This window comes from Cynocephalus volans, chromosome 3 (assembly GCF_027409185.1).
Source record: "Cynocephalus volans isolate mCynVol1 chromosome 3, mCynVol1.pri, whole genome shotgun sequence".
Lineage (NCBI taxonomy): Eukaryota > Metazoa > Chordata > Mammalia > Dermoptera > Cynocephalidae > Cynocephalus > Cynocephalus volans.
The window spans coordinates 186,735,739-186,753,967 of record NC_084462.1 but is presented as its reverse complement, the minus strand read 5'-3'; the positions used below and the strand labels follow the sequence as shown (position 1 = coordinate 186,753,967).

General features: G+C 41.4%; 1 gene segment (V, D, J or C); it reads left to right on the top strand.

The window, feature by feature from the left end:
* Positions 1 to 16,889: 16,889 nt before the first annotated feature.
* LOC134372887 (immunoglobulin heavy variable 7-4-1-like) lies at positions 16,890 to 17,337 on the top strand. The segment is given in 2 exon segments: positions 16,890 to 16,935; positions 17,018 to 17,337. Coding segments are annotated over 2 exon segments (366 nt in total).
* The last annotated feature ends 892 nt before the right edge of the window (positions 17,338 to 18,229 follow it).

Genomic DNA, 18,229 nt, shown 5'->3' with positions numbered 1-18,229 from the left:
GCCAAGAGCCAGATGGTCCATAGGATGACCAGGTGACACATCATGCTGCTGTTGATGTTGTTAAGGACAAAGGCAATCAGGATTGGAGCGAAACTCTCCCACAAGGATTAAGAGGCATGTTCACCCGGGTTGTCACATAAGTCTCCTGAAAGAGAAGAATTTGCCTCAGGGTTGTTGTTGTCCCTGGGCTGGGTTATTTGTTCAAGATTTTGAGGTACAAATTTAAGGTTTTTGGCTGTCTGGGGCAGGGTTCATCAAAGGGAAATACACACCCAAATCCCTTCCCATAGTTAGGAGTGGGTCAGGTCCTCTCCAGTGTCCAGAAATGGGGTCTTTCCACCTAACGTGTACATCAGGCTTTATGTCTTGACTAGACCAGTGCTTCTGAAAAGGTGTCATTAGCTCATTTTGGGAAAAATTTAGAAGGTTTAATGTAAATAGTACTAATCCTAATTGTGGGTGGGGGCTGGTGGTACCCTCGTTTCGTTTTTGTAATCTAGTTTTTAAAGTTTGGTGATGACACTCTATTATAGCTTGTCCCTGTGGATTGTATGGAATACCTGTGGTGTGGCGAATGCGCCAGCTTGAGAGGAACTCCTGAAATGCACGGCTAACAAAAAAGGGGCCATGATCAGTTTTAATTTGATTGGGGAGTCCAAGTGTTGCAAAACATTGTAAAAGGTGACTTTGGGCATGTCGAGCCTTTTCCCCTGAATGAGCAGTCGCCCAGCAGGCATGACGATAGGTATCAACAGTAAGAAAAACAAACTGGAGCTTTCTAAAGGAGAAAAATGAGTAACATCAATTTGCCATTATAAGTTGTCTTTTAATCCCGTACGGTTAACTCCTGGGGATTGTAAAGGGGGCACCTGTAAGTAAGAAACGCAAAACTTACAAGTATGACCAATCTTTTTTAAATCTTTAATAGGGATTTATGGGAACTGTTTACGTAGGCCCCTCTAATTTACATGAGTTACAGCATGGAGATTAGATGCATCTTGTAAAGTTAAAACATGGGGGTTAGAAGAGGCTCTTTTGTCTGCTAAAAAGTTTCCTAGTGAAAGTAGACCTGGCAATTTTTGATGGCCTCTGAGATGTTGTATATAGATGGGTTGGGCCTGTTTGAATAACAATGATTGGGCCTGTATCATAAGAAGCGTAATTGGGTTTTTATCTAAACGAATACGGGAATTAAGCAACCCCAGCAGCAAATTAGTGGCATACAAACTGTCAGAAAATAAATTTATGGGTTCTGAGACCTTATTAAATGCTAAAACTATAGCTAAGATTTCCTCAAACTGTGCAGATCCTTCACAGGGCTCACAGTACTTTTGAGGGACAATGTTATATGATGGTTGTTTTCCTGGTGGCAAAAAGACAATAAAATAACAGCAGCCCCATGTTCACCCCCATTAGTGAACACATTATAGGCATCAGCCATGGGTTTGTGTAGAAAAAATTGAGGTGCTCTCCGGTTTAAATGGCCATTAGAAGTGACCCATTTATAAGGCCTGTAGTGACAATCAAGGATGCTGGGGAAGCCCTCTAGTGCCAAGGCCATTCTAGGATTGTTTCTGTAGATCCATTCTAGGTCACTCAGTCAGTTTGGAACAATTATTTTGTTAGGTTCCCGTGCATAGCATTGGAGTGCTATGTCCCTTCCCTTTTGCATTAAGTCGGCCATTTGGTCTACATAGGTATAAACTCGAGGGGATCCCCCAGAGATACATGAATCCATTGTGAGGGGTTTCCCTCTTGAACTAGAACTGCCGTGAAGCTGGTGGGATTAGGCAGAATCCATAATTGCAAGTCTTTTGAGGGAGAGTATCTAGCAAGCTGAGCCTGGTTGTGAGAATTTTGAGCCTCTTGTAACAGCTGTTTATGTGCAACTGAAAGTGAGATTTTATCATGAGGCAGGCTGTCCCTTAATAGGCTAAAAAGAGGTAACAGCTGGCCCATTGAAATGGGAATCCAGGGCTGCAGCCAATTAATTTCACCTAAAAGGCATTGTTAATCAACCAAAGGACAAGAATCTGGGATGCAAAGTTGAGGTTTTAAAGAACTAACACCTTGCACGGTTAACTGGGTACCTAAAATTTTAAATGGTGGAACAACTTGGATTTTATCAGCTGCAACATGCAAGTTACCCTTTGTAAGGCACATTTGCAGGACTTTATATGCCTCAGCTAATTGGGAAGTATTTAGGGCCCCTAAGATAATATCATCCACGTAAACATACATTTCAACATGGGCGAGCCTTTTGACAGGTTGGAGGAATTCATAAACATAGTTTTGGCAAAAGGATGGACTATTGGCCATACCTTGAGGCAAAACCATCCATTCCAAACATTTATCTGGCCCCTTAAAGTTAGTTGAGGGGACCGAAAAGGCAAATTTTTCATAATCCTGTGGGTTTAAAGGAATGGAAAAGAAGCAGTCCCTAATGTCTGTAACCATGAGGCATAAGTTACTAGGGATGGCTGGTACCCAAGGCAATCCCCTTAGGGGGGTTCCCTATAGCAAGATTCTTTCATTAATCTTTCTAAGATCCTGTAACAGTCTCCATTTTCCTAAAGAATTTTTAATGACAAAAATAGGGGTATTCCAGGGGCTAGTGGATGAGCGAATATGTTTTAATTTTAATTGTTCTGCAATAAGTTCCTCAAGTGCTTGCAACGTGTTAGCTGGGAGAGGCCACTGCTCCACTCAAATCGGGGGTCCCGGTTTCCAACGGATGGTAGGGACCCGGGCGGCAGTGGCCTTTAGGATTAGGGGTGCACCTTCCATCTTGTAAGTGGCTTTCCCTCCCGCTTGTTTTGGAATTCGGGGTCCCCGCTATAATTTGGGCAAGAAGGGAGGTTGAACTGCTGCTGGTACTCTTCCTCATCTGAAATGTCATCAATAAATTCTTTATAGTCAGTGGTGATATAGGCGTCTGCTAGTCCCAGAATGTCTTGGCCTTGTAGGTTTGCATTAAATCCTGCAGCTATAAGAGGTTTGACTTCTCCTCTTGTGCCATCAGTATCTTTCCAGGGGAGCCAGCCATCAGTTTCTTTGGACTGAGTATTTCCTCCGACCCCCATTATTTGTGGTCCTTGGACCATCCTCCAGCTATTAGGAACTTCCTTCTCTCTAAGAACCGTGCAGGCAGCTCTGGTGTCAATTAGGCATTGGAAATTTTCCCCCTCAATCATTATATCCATTTTAGGTCTTAACCCTGGCACAATAGGCACCATCGTTAGCCCTTGCAGGTTTCGGGCATTGTTAACTCCTGTTAGCTCTGTGGGGGGTCGGTGTGAGTTGCATCCACGTTTAGGTTGACTTAGAGGGTTTCTAACTTGTTGTGGTGGAAAATGGGGTCCCCCTTGGGATGACGGGGCTAGGGGCTGCCCCTTTTCTAATTTAAAGGATTGCCATCCTTATCAAATTTAGATTTACAATCTGCCTTCCAGTGGTAGCCCTTTTTGCATCTTAGGCATGGGGTGGTGGGAGGTTTTCGGCCTTTTGGTTTTGAATTTTTGGGGGGACAGCTATTTTTAAAGTGTCCCTGTTCCCCACAGCCAAAGCAGTGGCCTGTTTTATTACCAGAGAGGCCGTTTCCAGGGGAGGTCATGGTATTAAAGGCCGTAGTCATTGCCTCAGTGAGGGCATCGGTTTGGGCTTGGAGGGCATCAGCAATGGGGCGGGCCTGACAGCTTTTGGTACCCACATCCCTAGAGGCGATAATCCACCTTCTATGGAGCGGTCCTTTTGACCTGCACAGGCCAATTTGTCATCTGATGTCATTCCCTCCCATACCAGCATTTTAACAAACTGGTCTCTTTGGGACCCTGGGGGGAATTTCCTTTGTATGCTTTTTTTTAACCCTATCCATGAAGGAAGGGGGGGTCCTCATTGTTTCTCTGGGTGGTGCCTGATACGGGGGGCTCTGTAGGGCCCTCCGCAAGTTTTTCCATGCTAGTAAGCTGATGGCCCTAACCTGTCTTGATATGGAGTGGGGACATTGGCTTGCTGAATTCCTGTGCTGTATTGGTCTGCTGCTCCAGAGAGCATCCCAAAGGTTATTGGGATAACTGGGTTAGCAGCCTGATTCCTCTCTGCCTGAGCACGGCATTCTTCTTTTAAAAAGGCACAAAATTTAATATACTGGGGACCTGAAAATACTGCCCTATGCAGCATTTTCCAATCCTGGGTGGTGCAGGGTTGGTGTGCTAATCCCTGGAGGGTGGTTTCCGCCCATGGGGAATTTGGACCATCTTCGGCCACAGCCTTTTTTAGCTCTTTTAGGTCTGTAGCCTCCCAAGGGTACCAGGGCACTGGCTTGTTCCCCCCAGGGTTGACATTGACAGGAAAAGCCTGGGGTTGTAAGGAAAGGGTGGCCGGAGTTTTCCAGGGATTCCCCATTGACTCATGCTGTTAATAGTTAAAGTTAATGGGGAAAGCTTGAGACTGATGGTGAAAGGGCGGGGGAGCCTCCCAGGGATGATTTAGTTGAAATTTGTGTTCCCAACTGGCTGTTATATGTTTATTGTTTGTGGCCCCCTCCTGTAAGTCTTTATGAGAGGAGGGAGGGGAGGGTAAAGGCCCTCCCCTGGGGGCTCACACTGGGGGAAATCCTGGTCCTCTTGTGACCCCAATATTCCTCTGGTGGGTCCCTGGAACTATTTGTTGGCGGAAAGGTATCCTGGGCATGACCTTGTGAAGAGACTGTTAGGCCGCCCTTAATACGCTTCCTTTCAAACTTTTCCCATTGCTCTTCTAAGTCTGGGGAGGTAGGGGTATGGCTGTCACCTTTGTGGCCTTGTGAGAAGCAAAACTTAAGGTATGAAATAGTAGGTAAAACCCTAAGTGTGGGTCCTCCCCGCAGCGAGCCTCACGCTGCCGGGCATGGGTTTGTACATGGTCCCACGTGTCCCAAGAAAACAGGTTGGCAAAGAAAATCCAGGGAGCCAGGGCTAGAACAGTTTCCCAGGTCTTGGCAGCCATACAGCAGAAATCTCAAGTCCTCTACTTTTCAACAAATATTTTAGCACCTTAAGGGCCGGTTCATTTGTTTTGCCCGTGGTATTTCCCATGGTGTTTAGACATATAGAAACAGAAAGAGAAAGCAGCTGATGGTTATCACCAGAAAAAACCTGATGGGACTGGTGATGGCCAGTATTTTGGGAAAAGGGGATGGCCGGTCCCTCAGCTGGGAGAAGGCAAGGAGGACGTTCACCCGGTTGGGCTTCCGCTACTGGAGCCGACTGATATGAGACCTTCAAGGTCTACCAGAGGGTAACCCTGGCCATGACCTGTCAATTGTCCCACACCAGTCTGCTTGTTCACTGAAAATCACAGAACAGAGAGGGAAAGGGTAGTGGGAAATAAGAGTGGGAGGAATAAGAAAAGAGTGAAAACCACTTACTCTATTCAACTGTTGGGAATAAGGAGACTCACCTTGAAAATGTCAGTTACCCGGAGATGGCGTTTCTCCAGAGGGAAGCTCCGCGCTGAGGCTCATGGCCGCTTGTCGCTTCGCTCTCAAGGCTGCACGGTGGGTCTGTTCTTCTTCTGTGGTGGGTCCCTGTTCGGGCACCAGCTTCTGTGGGGGCACGCCTGGGGTCCTCCCGCAGACCCAGAAGGAGAAGGAGCCGACAGGATTACACCCGGTGTTGGGACCGAGGGTTCTCGGGGAAAAGTGAGTCTGCTGCCCGCCAACCCAGCCCCGTGAAAGGGACACTCAGACGCGGCAGGGGTTCTGTCAGGGCAGTTCCAATTTATTGCCGTTACACTGCAATTGATATAAGCAAGCAAGTAGGGGCTTTCCATGAACTAACTAATCAATTAAAGGATCACGCGGGCATGCATTTTGTACTAACATGTTGAGCACAGCGATCACGCAGGGTTCCCGAGTGTGGAAATACTGGAGGACCAATAAAAGCCTTATGGAGCTATCTTGGTTTACGCCTCCCCTACTTCCTGCAGGCGCCATCTTCATCTTCCACCCATAGGCACCATGTGGCTCACAGATAATGTTTGCTCCTAAAAATGGGCCCTACAGGGATCGATGGATCCTATGGTAGTCACCCGGTAGTTGTATAATACATGGCCATACTTTTTTCCACAATAGCCAAACTAATTCATCATCCCACCAAAAGGGAGGTGTTTCCATTTCTCTGCATCCCCACCAGCATTTGTTATTCTGTGTCTTTTTGATAATAGCCTGTCTAACTGGGGTGAGGTGATATCTCAGTGTGGTTTTGATTTGCATTTCTCTGATTTTTTTTACTATTAAGTTGTCTGAGTTCTTATATATCCTGGATATTAATCCTTGTTGAAGATATACATATACGTATATATGTACACATATACATACAGTAAATAATTTTCCCTTTCTTAAGGCTGTCTTTTCAGTCTGTGAATTATTTTCTTTGCTATGCAGAAGCTTTTTACTATGATGTAGTCCCATCTGTTTATTTTGTGTTGTGTTGCCTGTGTTTTGAAGTCTTATGTATAAAGTCTTTCCCCAGTCTTAGATCCTGAGGAGATTCCACTCTGTTTTATGTTTTGGTCTCCCTTTTTGTTTACTTGTTGACCTTTTTATTGTCAGTGCCCCACCACCAGTATCTGCATGCTCCACTGTCTCTGTGCATCACTGTGATGTGAGTTCAGTGCCATCTCCACCTACACAGGACATAATGCATAAGGTGCACCACGACATGGAAGAGCCTGTCTGTGAAGTGCATGAAATGCTGGTGGGGAGACTTGGGTGTGGCTTGAGTGAGTCTGTAAAATAGTCCGCCACCGAGTTATAGCACAAAGGGAAGACAGCATGATGGTTTCTTGGAGATATTTAGGATCCACGAGCTGCATTGAGCTGGGGGAGTGGGTGGCACTGGAAGGCACTTGTGGCTGGAAAACACTACAGCTTGGGTGACAGCTGAAGGAAAGGTCACCACACACATGTGGAGCATGAGGCAGCCTGTGGGGTAAGTTCTCTCAACATGTTCCTGTTGTGGGAGTTTTTCTGAAGGCTCACAGACATGAAAGGATGGGCTGGCCTCAGGTGAGAACAGGAACTTTATCCATGGAGTGGAATGAAAAGGAAACAGAGATGAATGTGCACAGAGAAAGCTCATTGGATGTGCTGGAGGTTAAGAATGTCTTCCAATAGCTCCAACGGTCTCAGATAACTATGAATCACTTTAATGAACAGAAGGAGAAGGGAAAACCAGATAGGACATGAGAGAAAAAAATCACGAGAGTGAGAATCAAATTTGCATCAAACTACCACAAGAGAGATTCCAGAACGAGCAGATGCAGGTGCTTTATTCTTCTGGACCTGTCGAGACCCTTCATCATTTCTTACAGGCAGATCTAGTGGTGGCGAACGCATCCCGTTTCTTCTTGTCTGGAGAAGTCTTTATCTCTCCTTTTCTGAAGACAAAAATTTCCAGGTGCAGTTTCTTGGTTGGCAGCTGTTATGGTTGTGGTTTTGGTTTTCTTGTATTTATTAATTTATTTGTATAAAATATATGATCATTAAATCAGTATCATTAGCATATACATCATTGCAATACATAATTATTACTTGCTTGCCCCTCCCCCTTTCCCACCTCTAGTAGCCAAAATTCTGTTCTCTCCTTCTGAAAGCTCAATATATTATTGTGGTTGTTTATTTCTTTGTTTCCTTTGTTGATTTTTGTTTGTTCCCTTGTTTCTCTGTTTTCTTCTTTGTTTATTTTTTTTTAAGCTCCCGTTATGAAAGAGGACATGTGATATTTCTCTTTCTGTGCCTGGATTTCTTAACATAGTTTTCTGCAAGCCCATCCATGTTGCTGCAGATGGCAATTTGTGTATTTTCCCCAAGGAATGGAAATCACCATGTCGAAGGAACACCTGCACGCCCATGTTCCTCACAGCTCTATTCACAATGGCCGAGATATGGAACCACCTAAGTGTCCATCAATGGGTGACCAGGCTAGGAAAATGTCGTATATATATACACACGATGGGATCCTCCTCAGCCATAGAAAGAATGTTTCTAACAATTTAATATATCGTCCTAATTTCTTCTGCACTGAAACGTTTCTGCTGAGAAATAAGCTAATATTCTTCTGGGGTTACCCTTTTATTATTAATGTTACTTCCATTCTGCAGGTGGAAAGCTAAAGTCAGAATCATACATGGGCTGCCTGCTGTGTCCGAGAACACACATCAGCCCCAGGACCTTTCCCTGGGCTCCTCACAGCTGTATGAAGACCTGTTTCTCTGATCCACCTCGCAGACAGCTGGGCACGCTCAGGGACGGTGGTCGAATTCTCTCGTAATGAGTGCGGTTTGTCTGTCTTCTTGCATGTACCTGAGGAATTGTAGAAACAGAGCTTGTGCATATGTGTTTTCAGGAGTTTCTGACATTTTGTGAGTCATTCCTAACTGTCCATCACTCCTTCTCAGCCACATCACTTATAAGTTTATTTGTAACAGACTTTCTGTGCTATATTCACATACTCAGTAAAAGCCAAACCCAAAGATTGAATCTTACAGGCGGACTATGGAGTGCAGAGGATGCTTTCCTTACAAACACACGGAAAACTAGTTGCAGCAAGATGTTAAATCACGCAAGCAGAAAAATTGATAGAATGGTGTACTTAAATTTTAAGAGCAGCTGCAACAACGACAGAAACCGTGTCAGAGAAAAAGATCCTGAGGGAATTTACTGCCAGCACATTCACCTTCTGCAAATGATGCAACACATTTTTAGGGTAAAAGGCACATATTGAAATGTCAATTTATAAAATTAAATGAAGAAAATTAAAATTGAAATATAAACACAAGTTATCATATTTTGTATTTGTAACTGCTCTAAAATACCATGTGCTGTGTAAAGCAATAGTAACTACATCTCACATGTTTACAAAATATGGAATAGAGAATAAATGAAAAAAACAAGGGCCAGGGAAAGAAGGGAGCATTTGAAACCATAAGATATAAAATAAAATACTATATTATAATATATAATATGATGTGATAAGGTCTTTACAAAACACATGAAGAGCTAGGATCTTATCTGAGGTAGAATCAGATTTTTTAAATGCATATTGTAAACTTTACACAAAACAATGAAATGATTATTAAAGAAATATAAATAAAAAGTCAGCATGGAAGATGAATGCCATATTAAAATTGCTAAGTTAGAACAAGAGGTGGTATAAAAGGAGAAAAGAAAAGGAGAAAAGAAAATTTTCAACAAATAGAGAACTTCTAGCTTTTAATCTAACTCCAGGTCTAGTATTACTAATACATGTGAATGGTCTGAAAACAACAGCTGAAAAACAATTTTTTCATATGATATTTAAGGAAAGCAATACACATGTGCTGGCATACAGCACAACATTGTTAGCTGTGGTGACCTGGTTGTCCATTACATCTCAAGAACTTATTTATAACTAAAATGTTTACACTTCGTCCAGCATATCTTTCCATCCTTTTCCACTGGACTCTGATAAACACCATGATGAGTTTGACTGTTGAAGCTTTCACGTGTAAGTGAGATCAGGCAATCCTTTTCCTTCATCGTCTGAACTATTACACTTAACTTAATATCCAGGTTCACCTATGTTGTCACGAATGGCAGTATTTACTTTTTGTTAAAGGTCAAATAACTTTGCATTACATATACACACACATATATATTACATTTATTTGTTAATTTATCTGCTGACAACATGTAGGATATTTCCATATCGTTATTGTAAATAACAGTAAAATAAACAGGGAGTGCAGATAGCTCGTTGCTTAAAAGACCCTGGCACCTTCTCTCTCTCTCTCTCTCTCTCTCTCTCTCTCTCTCTCTTTCTCTCTCTCTCTCTCTCTGTCTGTCTCTCTCTCTCTCACCCACCATGTGATCTGCTTGTACCCCCTCTCGCTCCTGCCACTTTCCACCATGAGTAGAAGCAGCCTGAGGCCCGTTCCAGATGCAGCTGTCCCAGAATCATAAGCCAAATGAACCTCTTTTCCTTATGAATTACCCAGTCTCAGGTATTTCTGTTATAGCAACACAAAAATGGACTAATACAGTTTCCCTCAGTAAAGTATTGTAGCTTTAGTTGTTTGTAATTACTTACCACAATTACCAAATTAGAGTGTTTTGGATCTGACAATGTCTGTGCTGTCACCATTTAGTTTTATATTTTCGTATTACTTTTTAAATTATTACCATCCTCTCTCTTTGGCCTGACATACTTCCTTTAGAATGTGTTGTAGAGAAGTTCTAGCGATGATAAATTTTCTCATCACCCCTTTATTTTTAAAGACAAGATTACAGGGTGTGATATACTTGCTCGTCACTTTATTTTTTCCTATCAGAATTTTGAACATTTCATTTCATGCTCCTTTTTGCCTGTATGGTTTCTTTGGAAGAATTCACTGACTTCAAATAGGGTTCTCTTCACATAAGCATTTGCATTTCCTTTGCAGATTTCAAAACTGTTTGATTTTTTTTCCACTTGTCAATTCAATTACGGTGTGTCTGCGAGGTTTTTCCTACTGATTCATCTCATTTGGTTCACCTCAGGCTTTCTGTATCTGAATTTTTATTTTCTTCCCTGGCTTGAAAAGTTTTGTGCCATTATTTTTTTCAAATATGTTTCTTTCAACTTTTTTTTTCTCTTCTACTTTTAACACCCTCATAAAGTGCATGTCATTGTACTTCATGATGTGCCGTAAGGCCCTTCTGCTGTCTTTGCTCTTATTTTTTACTTTAATACTATTATTTTGATTTTCAGGTCAAAAAATTTTCAGTGGCCTTCTTTCCAGTTCACTGATTCTCTCTTTTGCTGAATCTCGACTATTTCTGAAACCTTGTGTTGAATTTCTTTCAGTTTAGTCATTGTATTGTTCAACTTCATCACTTATGGTAGCTACTTTTTTATACTTTTATCTCTCTGTTGAAATTCTTCTTTTGTGCTTTCATGAGTGCCCTGATTTCAGTGACACTCTTTCTGTCCATTACTTGGAATTACCTCTCAGGTTAATCACGTACTTGCACTTTCCTTGAGTTTCTTTATGGAGATTATTTTTGTCCTCTTGACTGGGACACATTCCTCTCTGTCTTCATGTTCCTTGATTCTCATTCTTTTTTTTTTTTTAATTTTATTTTTTCGATATACATTGTGGCTGATTATTGCTCCCAATCACCAAAACCTCCCTCCCTTCTCCCTCCCCCCCCAACAATGTCCTTTCTGTTTGCTTGTCGTATCAACTTCAAGTATTTGTGGTTGTTATATCTTCTCCCCCCCCGGTTTTGTGTGTGTGTGTGTGTGTGTGTGTGTGTGTGTGTGTGTGTGTGTGTGTGTGTGAATTTATATATTAATTTTTAGCTCCCACCAATAAGTGAGAACATGTGGTATTTCTCTTTCTGTGCCTGACTTGTTTCACTTAATATAATACTCTCAAGGTCCATCCATGTTGTTGCAAATTGCAGTATTTCATTCGTTTTTATAGCTGAGTAATATTCTTATCAGACTGGACTCATGTTGGGAAAGGTCTCATCCATTGATTTATCCAGATATTTTAAAGTGCCTGTTACACATTTTTGTTGTAAATAATGTTGTCTCCATTTCAACAGCCCCATGGTGATTAGGAAGTGCCTCATTCTGTTCATGTTCGGACAAGTAAAGAAGAAGACAGTTTCTTTAGATGAAGCTAAGGTTGGGGCTTTGCATATCTGTTCTGGTTCTTTCTATTTTCCCAGTGAAGCTGAGTGTGGCTGTTTCCTCCCAGTCCTCCTGCTTTGCACCAGAGAGTGCATCCTGGAAATGCCTGTCCTCACGTGTGGGCTTCACCCTCTGTTCCTGGGAAGAAAACTCCTGAAACCGGGCCTGTTGTGTGCTCCTTATACTTTTTGCTTCAATATACGAGTAAGAACATGTAGCATTTATCTTTCCATGTCTGACATATTTTACTTAATGGAATGACTTCCAAGCTTATCCATGTTGCTGCAAATGACAGGATGTTATTTTCCTGGCTGAGTAGTGTCTGTTTGTGTATATACCATCTTTCCTCAATCCCCTCCTCTTGTTGATGGACACCTCAGTTGATTGCATGTCTTGGATGCTGTGAATAATGCTGCAGTTAACATGAGGGTGCTGAAGTCTTCTTGGTGTGCTGGTTTCCTTTCCTCTGTTATTGCTGGGTCTTATGGTTGTTCTAATTTTAGTTTACCATATTTATTGAGGAATCTCCATAAAGTTTTTATAATGTCTGCACTAGTTTTAATTCCCATCAACAGTGTACAACAGCTCCCCTTTCTGTGCATCCTCAGCAGCATTCACCAGTTATTCATCTTCCTGATAACAGCCATTTTAACAGGGGTGGGAAGATATAACATTGTGCTTTGATGATTAGTGATGTTGGGCATTTACTTTATACACCTTTTGACCATCTGCTTGTCTTTTTTGAGAAATGTCCATTCAGGTAATTTTCCCCTTTTTTAATCTGTGGCTGAAATTTTGTTTGAGAAAAGAAAGACAATATCATGCTCAAATACTTATCATAAAGCATTATCCAGGAAAAATGTCATACATATTTTACGATTATTAATTAAAAGCTGTCCACTGACTACATCTTCAGTTTATCAGTGACTTCAATTCTCTGAGAAATATAAAAAGAATTGTTACTTTTAGTTCATCCAGCGTCTTCCTGTTGCATGGATATAGTGGTGATGTATAAGCTCCTTACAGAAACCAAAACCAGGAAAAAAATAGCATTCCTCACCTCATAACTGAAGAAAAAGGGTTTTATTTACTTTACCTCATATATTTGATTTATCTACTTTCATTGTCTCATTGAAAATATCATGTATATACCATGTGGGCAACTCTCTAAATCTACTCCCCAATGAGTTTTTAACTCTAGTATTGTCCACACTATTTCTCCAGCAATTCATTAAAAATAGCATTTGAGTACGTCTATAAGCTAGTGGTTCCAGGGGCTTTGGGTCCAGGTGAGTAGCTCTCAGCTGACTCTCTCTGGATGTACTTATTTCTCTTTTAATGCATGTTAGTGATTAGCCTTGTAAACTCAAATTTTTAATGGGTCAAAAAAAGGATACTGTCAAATAGACTATAATGTACTGAATGATAAATTGGAATCTGAGGCCCATGCATATAAACACATTCCACAGCACGTGAGTGACACAGAGTGGAAAAATCACTCTGTGAAATAGGGGCTTGGAGCAGGAGGTCAGGGATACTTTCTGACAACAGTGACCATCATGAAGATTTTAGCTGCTTTCTATGTATTGGTGGACCCAGGTGGACTTTGCATGGTGTGACCAGTGGAAGGTCTTTCCCAGGCACAGGTGGGTTCAGAAATTGAAATCACTGGATCATGGGAGTCAAGAAAAGTCATGTGGTCAATCTGCTGAGTCACAGCAACTGGTTTGAAAATATCAAATACGAGGTGGATAGGGCCACAAGTTGTTATTTATTTATTTATTTATTTTTAGACTTTTAACTTTATAAGAAAGTAAAATTAATTGTTTTTGAAACAAAATGGTTACTGGGGTGATTGCCAATTTACCACCTCTATGAATCTGGAAAGAGTTGTTAATCTATCAAATTCAAATTTATTGACATTTGTATATCTATGTTGTCTAATAGTGAAAAAAAGCAATAAATTATTACTTTTTCTGTATTATTGGCTATAAATATTCATTGGGCACAAAGCTGATTGTCACCACTCATGCCATGATATGATAGCCAGATCCATACTGGCATCATACCCATTATCATAAATTGCAATTATAACCCATGTCCCCCACTCAATTGCCCCCAACCTCCCTCCCCATCCCCCTTTCCCCACTCTGCTTTGTCTCCCTAGGTATGTTCTCTCCCTCTGCACATCCGATACACCACTGTGGTCTTTCTTTCCTTTCCTCTTTCTGTCTTAGCTCCCACTGATCAGTGAGTGCATCTGGTAGTTATCCCTCTGTGCTATGCTTATTTCACTCAACATAAGTTCCTCAAAGCTCATCCATGCTGTTGCAAATGGGAGAATTTCATTTTGTTTTATGGCAGAGTAGTATTCTATCATGTAATATATACCACGTTTTCCTGATTCAATCCTCCATTGATGGACATTTATGTTAGTTCCACATCGTGGCTAATGTTAGCAGAGCTGTGACGAACATGGGAGTGCAGGTGTCCCTTCGACATGATGATTTCCATCCCTTTGTGTAGGATGCTGGATCATATGGTAATTCTGTCTGTATTTGATTGAGAAACCTCCGTACAGTTTCTATGGTTGTACTAATTTGTAGTCCCTGCAAGAGTGTAGGAGCTTTCCCTTCTCTCCACATCTTCATCAACATTTGTCATTCTTCATGTTTAATTACAGTCAGTCTGACCAGGGTGAGGTGATATCTCAGTATTATTTTAAATTGCATTTCCCTGATAACTAGTGGTGTTGAGCATTTTATCTTGTACTTGTTGGCCATTTGTATGTTTTTCTTTGAAAAATATCTATTTGATTACATAAGGAAAATGTGGCATATATACACAATGGAATACTACTCTGCCATAAAAAAGAAAGAAATTCTGCCATTTGCATCAACATGGATGAGCCTAGAGAAACTTATGTTGGGTGAAATAAGCCAAGCACAGAGGAGTAAAATATACTGCATATCCTCACCCATAAGTGGGAACTAAGAGAAAAAAAGAAGGGAAGACAGACCACAGTGGTGCATTGGACTTGCAGAGGGAGAGAACATACCTAAGGATACAAAGTGCAGTGGGGAAATGGAGATGGCAGAAGGATGGACACAGGTGATTAAGTCAATGGGGGACATGGGGAATAATCACAATTTGTGGTAAAGGACATGCTGGTAGTAATGATCAGACCATCATTTATTGTGCACAAGTTGTGATGGTCATCTTTGTAACACACGAATGTGCATAGAAATTAAAGTTAAAATATGTGAAAATAAGCAGAGAAGAGGCTTTCCGAGGAAATGAACTTGGCTCGCTCTATACAGAGGGAAGAACAAATGAACTTTGGGGAGGTCGTGGAGCTGCAGTGTTCTTGTTTGGTTCTGAAGAAAGAAATAAAGTTGGAGGAAAGCCAAGGAAAAAGTTAAAATTCAATAAAAATATTTTACTATTACTCCCCCCACCCTAAGAAATAGAAAAAGGAAAAGAAAAATCTCTATTTGGTTCCTTTGCCTAATACTTGGATCATTTAATTTTTTATTGTGAAATTGTCTCACTTCCTTTTATATACTGGATATTAATCCCTCCTCAGATGTAGAGTTTGAAGTTATTTTCTCCCAGTCTATAGATTGTCTTTCCACTCTGTGGACTGTTTCATTTGCTGTGCAGAAGAATTTTAGTTTGATATACTCCAATTTTTCAATTTTTTTTCTTGTGTTACTTGTGATTTGGGTGTCTTATTTATAAAGTCTTTGCTCCTATTTCTTGAACTGTTTCTTTTATGTTTTTTAAAATAATTTTATGATATTATGTCTAGAAAACTAAAAACTCTAAAAAACTCTTAGAACAGATTAACAATTTCAGTAATGTTTCGGGATACAAAATCAACATCCCAATATAAGTAGCATTGTTATACTCCAATAAAAACATAGCAGAAAATGAAGTCAAGAAAATAAGCTCATTTACAACAGTCACACACACACACAAATCTGGGAATCAATATCACCAGAATGTGAAAGATCGCTACAATAGGAACTGCAAAACACTACTGATAGAAATTAAAGACACAAAAAGTTGGAAAGACGACCTATGCTCTTGGATAGGAAGAATTAACATTGTGAATATATCCACACTACTAAAAGCAGTCTGCAGACCCAGTGCAATCCACATCAAAATACCAATGACGTTCTTCACAGAAATAGGAAAAGCAATCCTAATGTTCATATAGATTAACAAAAGGCCCCTGGAGCCAAAGAAATCCCAAACAAAAAATTAATTAATTAATAATGACAGATGCATAACACAACCCAGCTTCAAAGCTATTATAAACAAAACAGCATTGTACTGGCATAAAAACATACACTCGAACCACTGGAACAGAATAGAAAACCTGGGAATCAACCCACACACTTACAGCCAACTGATGTTTGAAAAAGACCACAAGAACATACACTGGGGAAAAGATTGCCTCTTCAATAAATGGTGCTGGGAAAACTGGACATCCAAATGCAGAAGAATTAATCTGGACTTGTTCATTTATTTTCACTTTATATGAGGGAAGAAATAAGAAAACTAGATAGTTGTGATTAATAATATGTAATCTTCATCTCAATTTTACTCAATTTTATGAGAAAAAATAATAAAACTGTTGGAAACATGAAGATGGCATCTTAAAGTGTCAGAAATAATGTCCATTTCTGAGGCAATGGACTTTGAAAAATGAATTCAAAGATCAGAGAAGTAGAGTGAGTGAGACTCTCTATGTGATGGTCCAGGGTGAAGTCACTGAGCCTGGTCCCAGACAAAGCAGTGAAACCCCCTTTAGAAGAAGCTTTTGTCCCATTTCAATGTGAGGTCACAGGAAGGATAACAGTCACTAGTTGGGGTCCAGGAATGGGTTCATCTGTACCTGGGCACTTCCCAGGGTCAGATCCATTGGGGAAGGCTCACTCACTGCTAGCAAGTAGGACTCCATGCAACAAACACAAGAGGGTAGCTCAGTGTCCCAGGTGCAGGGGTCCTCTAGGGCATCAGGGTATTCATACCTGACCTGGACCAGTGGGTGTTAAGGAGCTGGACACATATGCAAATCACTGGGCCCCACAGAGTAGAAAGCTCAGGTTCCACCTCAACACATTCATCACAGGTACTGTCCCATTGGTCACACAGAACCAACGAGTCTGAATTCCACTCAGCATGGAGTGGGGGTTAAGGCTCTTCTTTCTGTTGGCAGCTGCCTCAGGTAAGGAGCCCCTGGCATCCAGGGCTGAGGAGGTTGCTGAGGTTGCCCCAGGGTCTCCATCTTCCCTGTGTCTTCTCCACAGGCGTCCACTGCCAGGTCCAGCTGGTGCAGTCTGGGGCTGAGGTGAAGAAGCCTGGAGAGTCTGTGAAGGTCTCCTGCAAGGCTTCTGGATACACCTTTACCTGCTGTGGCATGAACTGGGTGCGACAGGAAGCAGGGAAGGGCCTTCAGTGGATGGGCTGGATTAACACAGACACTAGAAAGCCAACATACGCTGAGGGATTCACAGGACGATTTGTCTTCTCCATGGACACCTCTGTCAGCACAGCGTATCTACAGATCAGCAGCCTGAAGACGGAGGACACGGCCGTGTATTACTGTGCGAGACACAGTGTGAGGTGAAGTAGGTGTGAGCCCACACAGAGACCTCCCTGCAGGGCTCACAGACCACCAGGGGACGGTCAGGACACACCAAGTTCAAGGTTCAGTCAAAAGAGCAGGTGCAGAGCGGCCCAGGGAATGATCTGTAGTAAGAATCTGTGGTTTCCTCTTCCTTCCCCAAAACTCCTTAAGATATCCTCAACTGTGTCATCCTTCATTATTGTGTTCATTTTAGTTTCTAATATATGTATTTATACTCATATGTACACCTATGTATATATACACAATCTTAGGTACTCTGGTGTTATACATCTTGAAAAGAGCATATTTAACAGCTTTCATCATATTTATGAGTGTTACTTTATTTTTATTTTATTTTATATTTTATTTTTTTCTTCCAAATTGTATTTTATTTTGTCAATATATAATGTGGTTGATTACTGTGGCCCATTACCGAAACCTCCCTCCTTTCTACCTCTCCCCCTTCTCTCCCAACAACGTCCTTTCTGTTCACTTGTCATATCAACTTCAAGGAATTGTAATTGTTATGTCTTCTTCCCTCCCCCCAGGTTGTTTGTGTATTTATTTATTTATTTTTAGCTTCCACCAGTAAGTGAGAAAATGTGATATTTCTCTTTCCGTGCCTGACTTGTTTCTCTTAATATAATTTCCTCTAGGTCCATCCATGTTGTTGCAAATGGCAGTATTTCATCTTTTGTATAGCTGAGTAGTATTCCATTGTGTAGATATACCACATTTTCTGTATCCATTCATCTGATGATGGACATTTGGGCTGGTTCCAACTCTTGGCTATTGTAAAGAGTGCTGCGATGAACATTGGGGAAGAGGTATACCTTCAACTTGATGATTTCCATTCCTCTGGGTATATTCCCAGCAGTGGGATAGCTGGGTC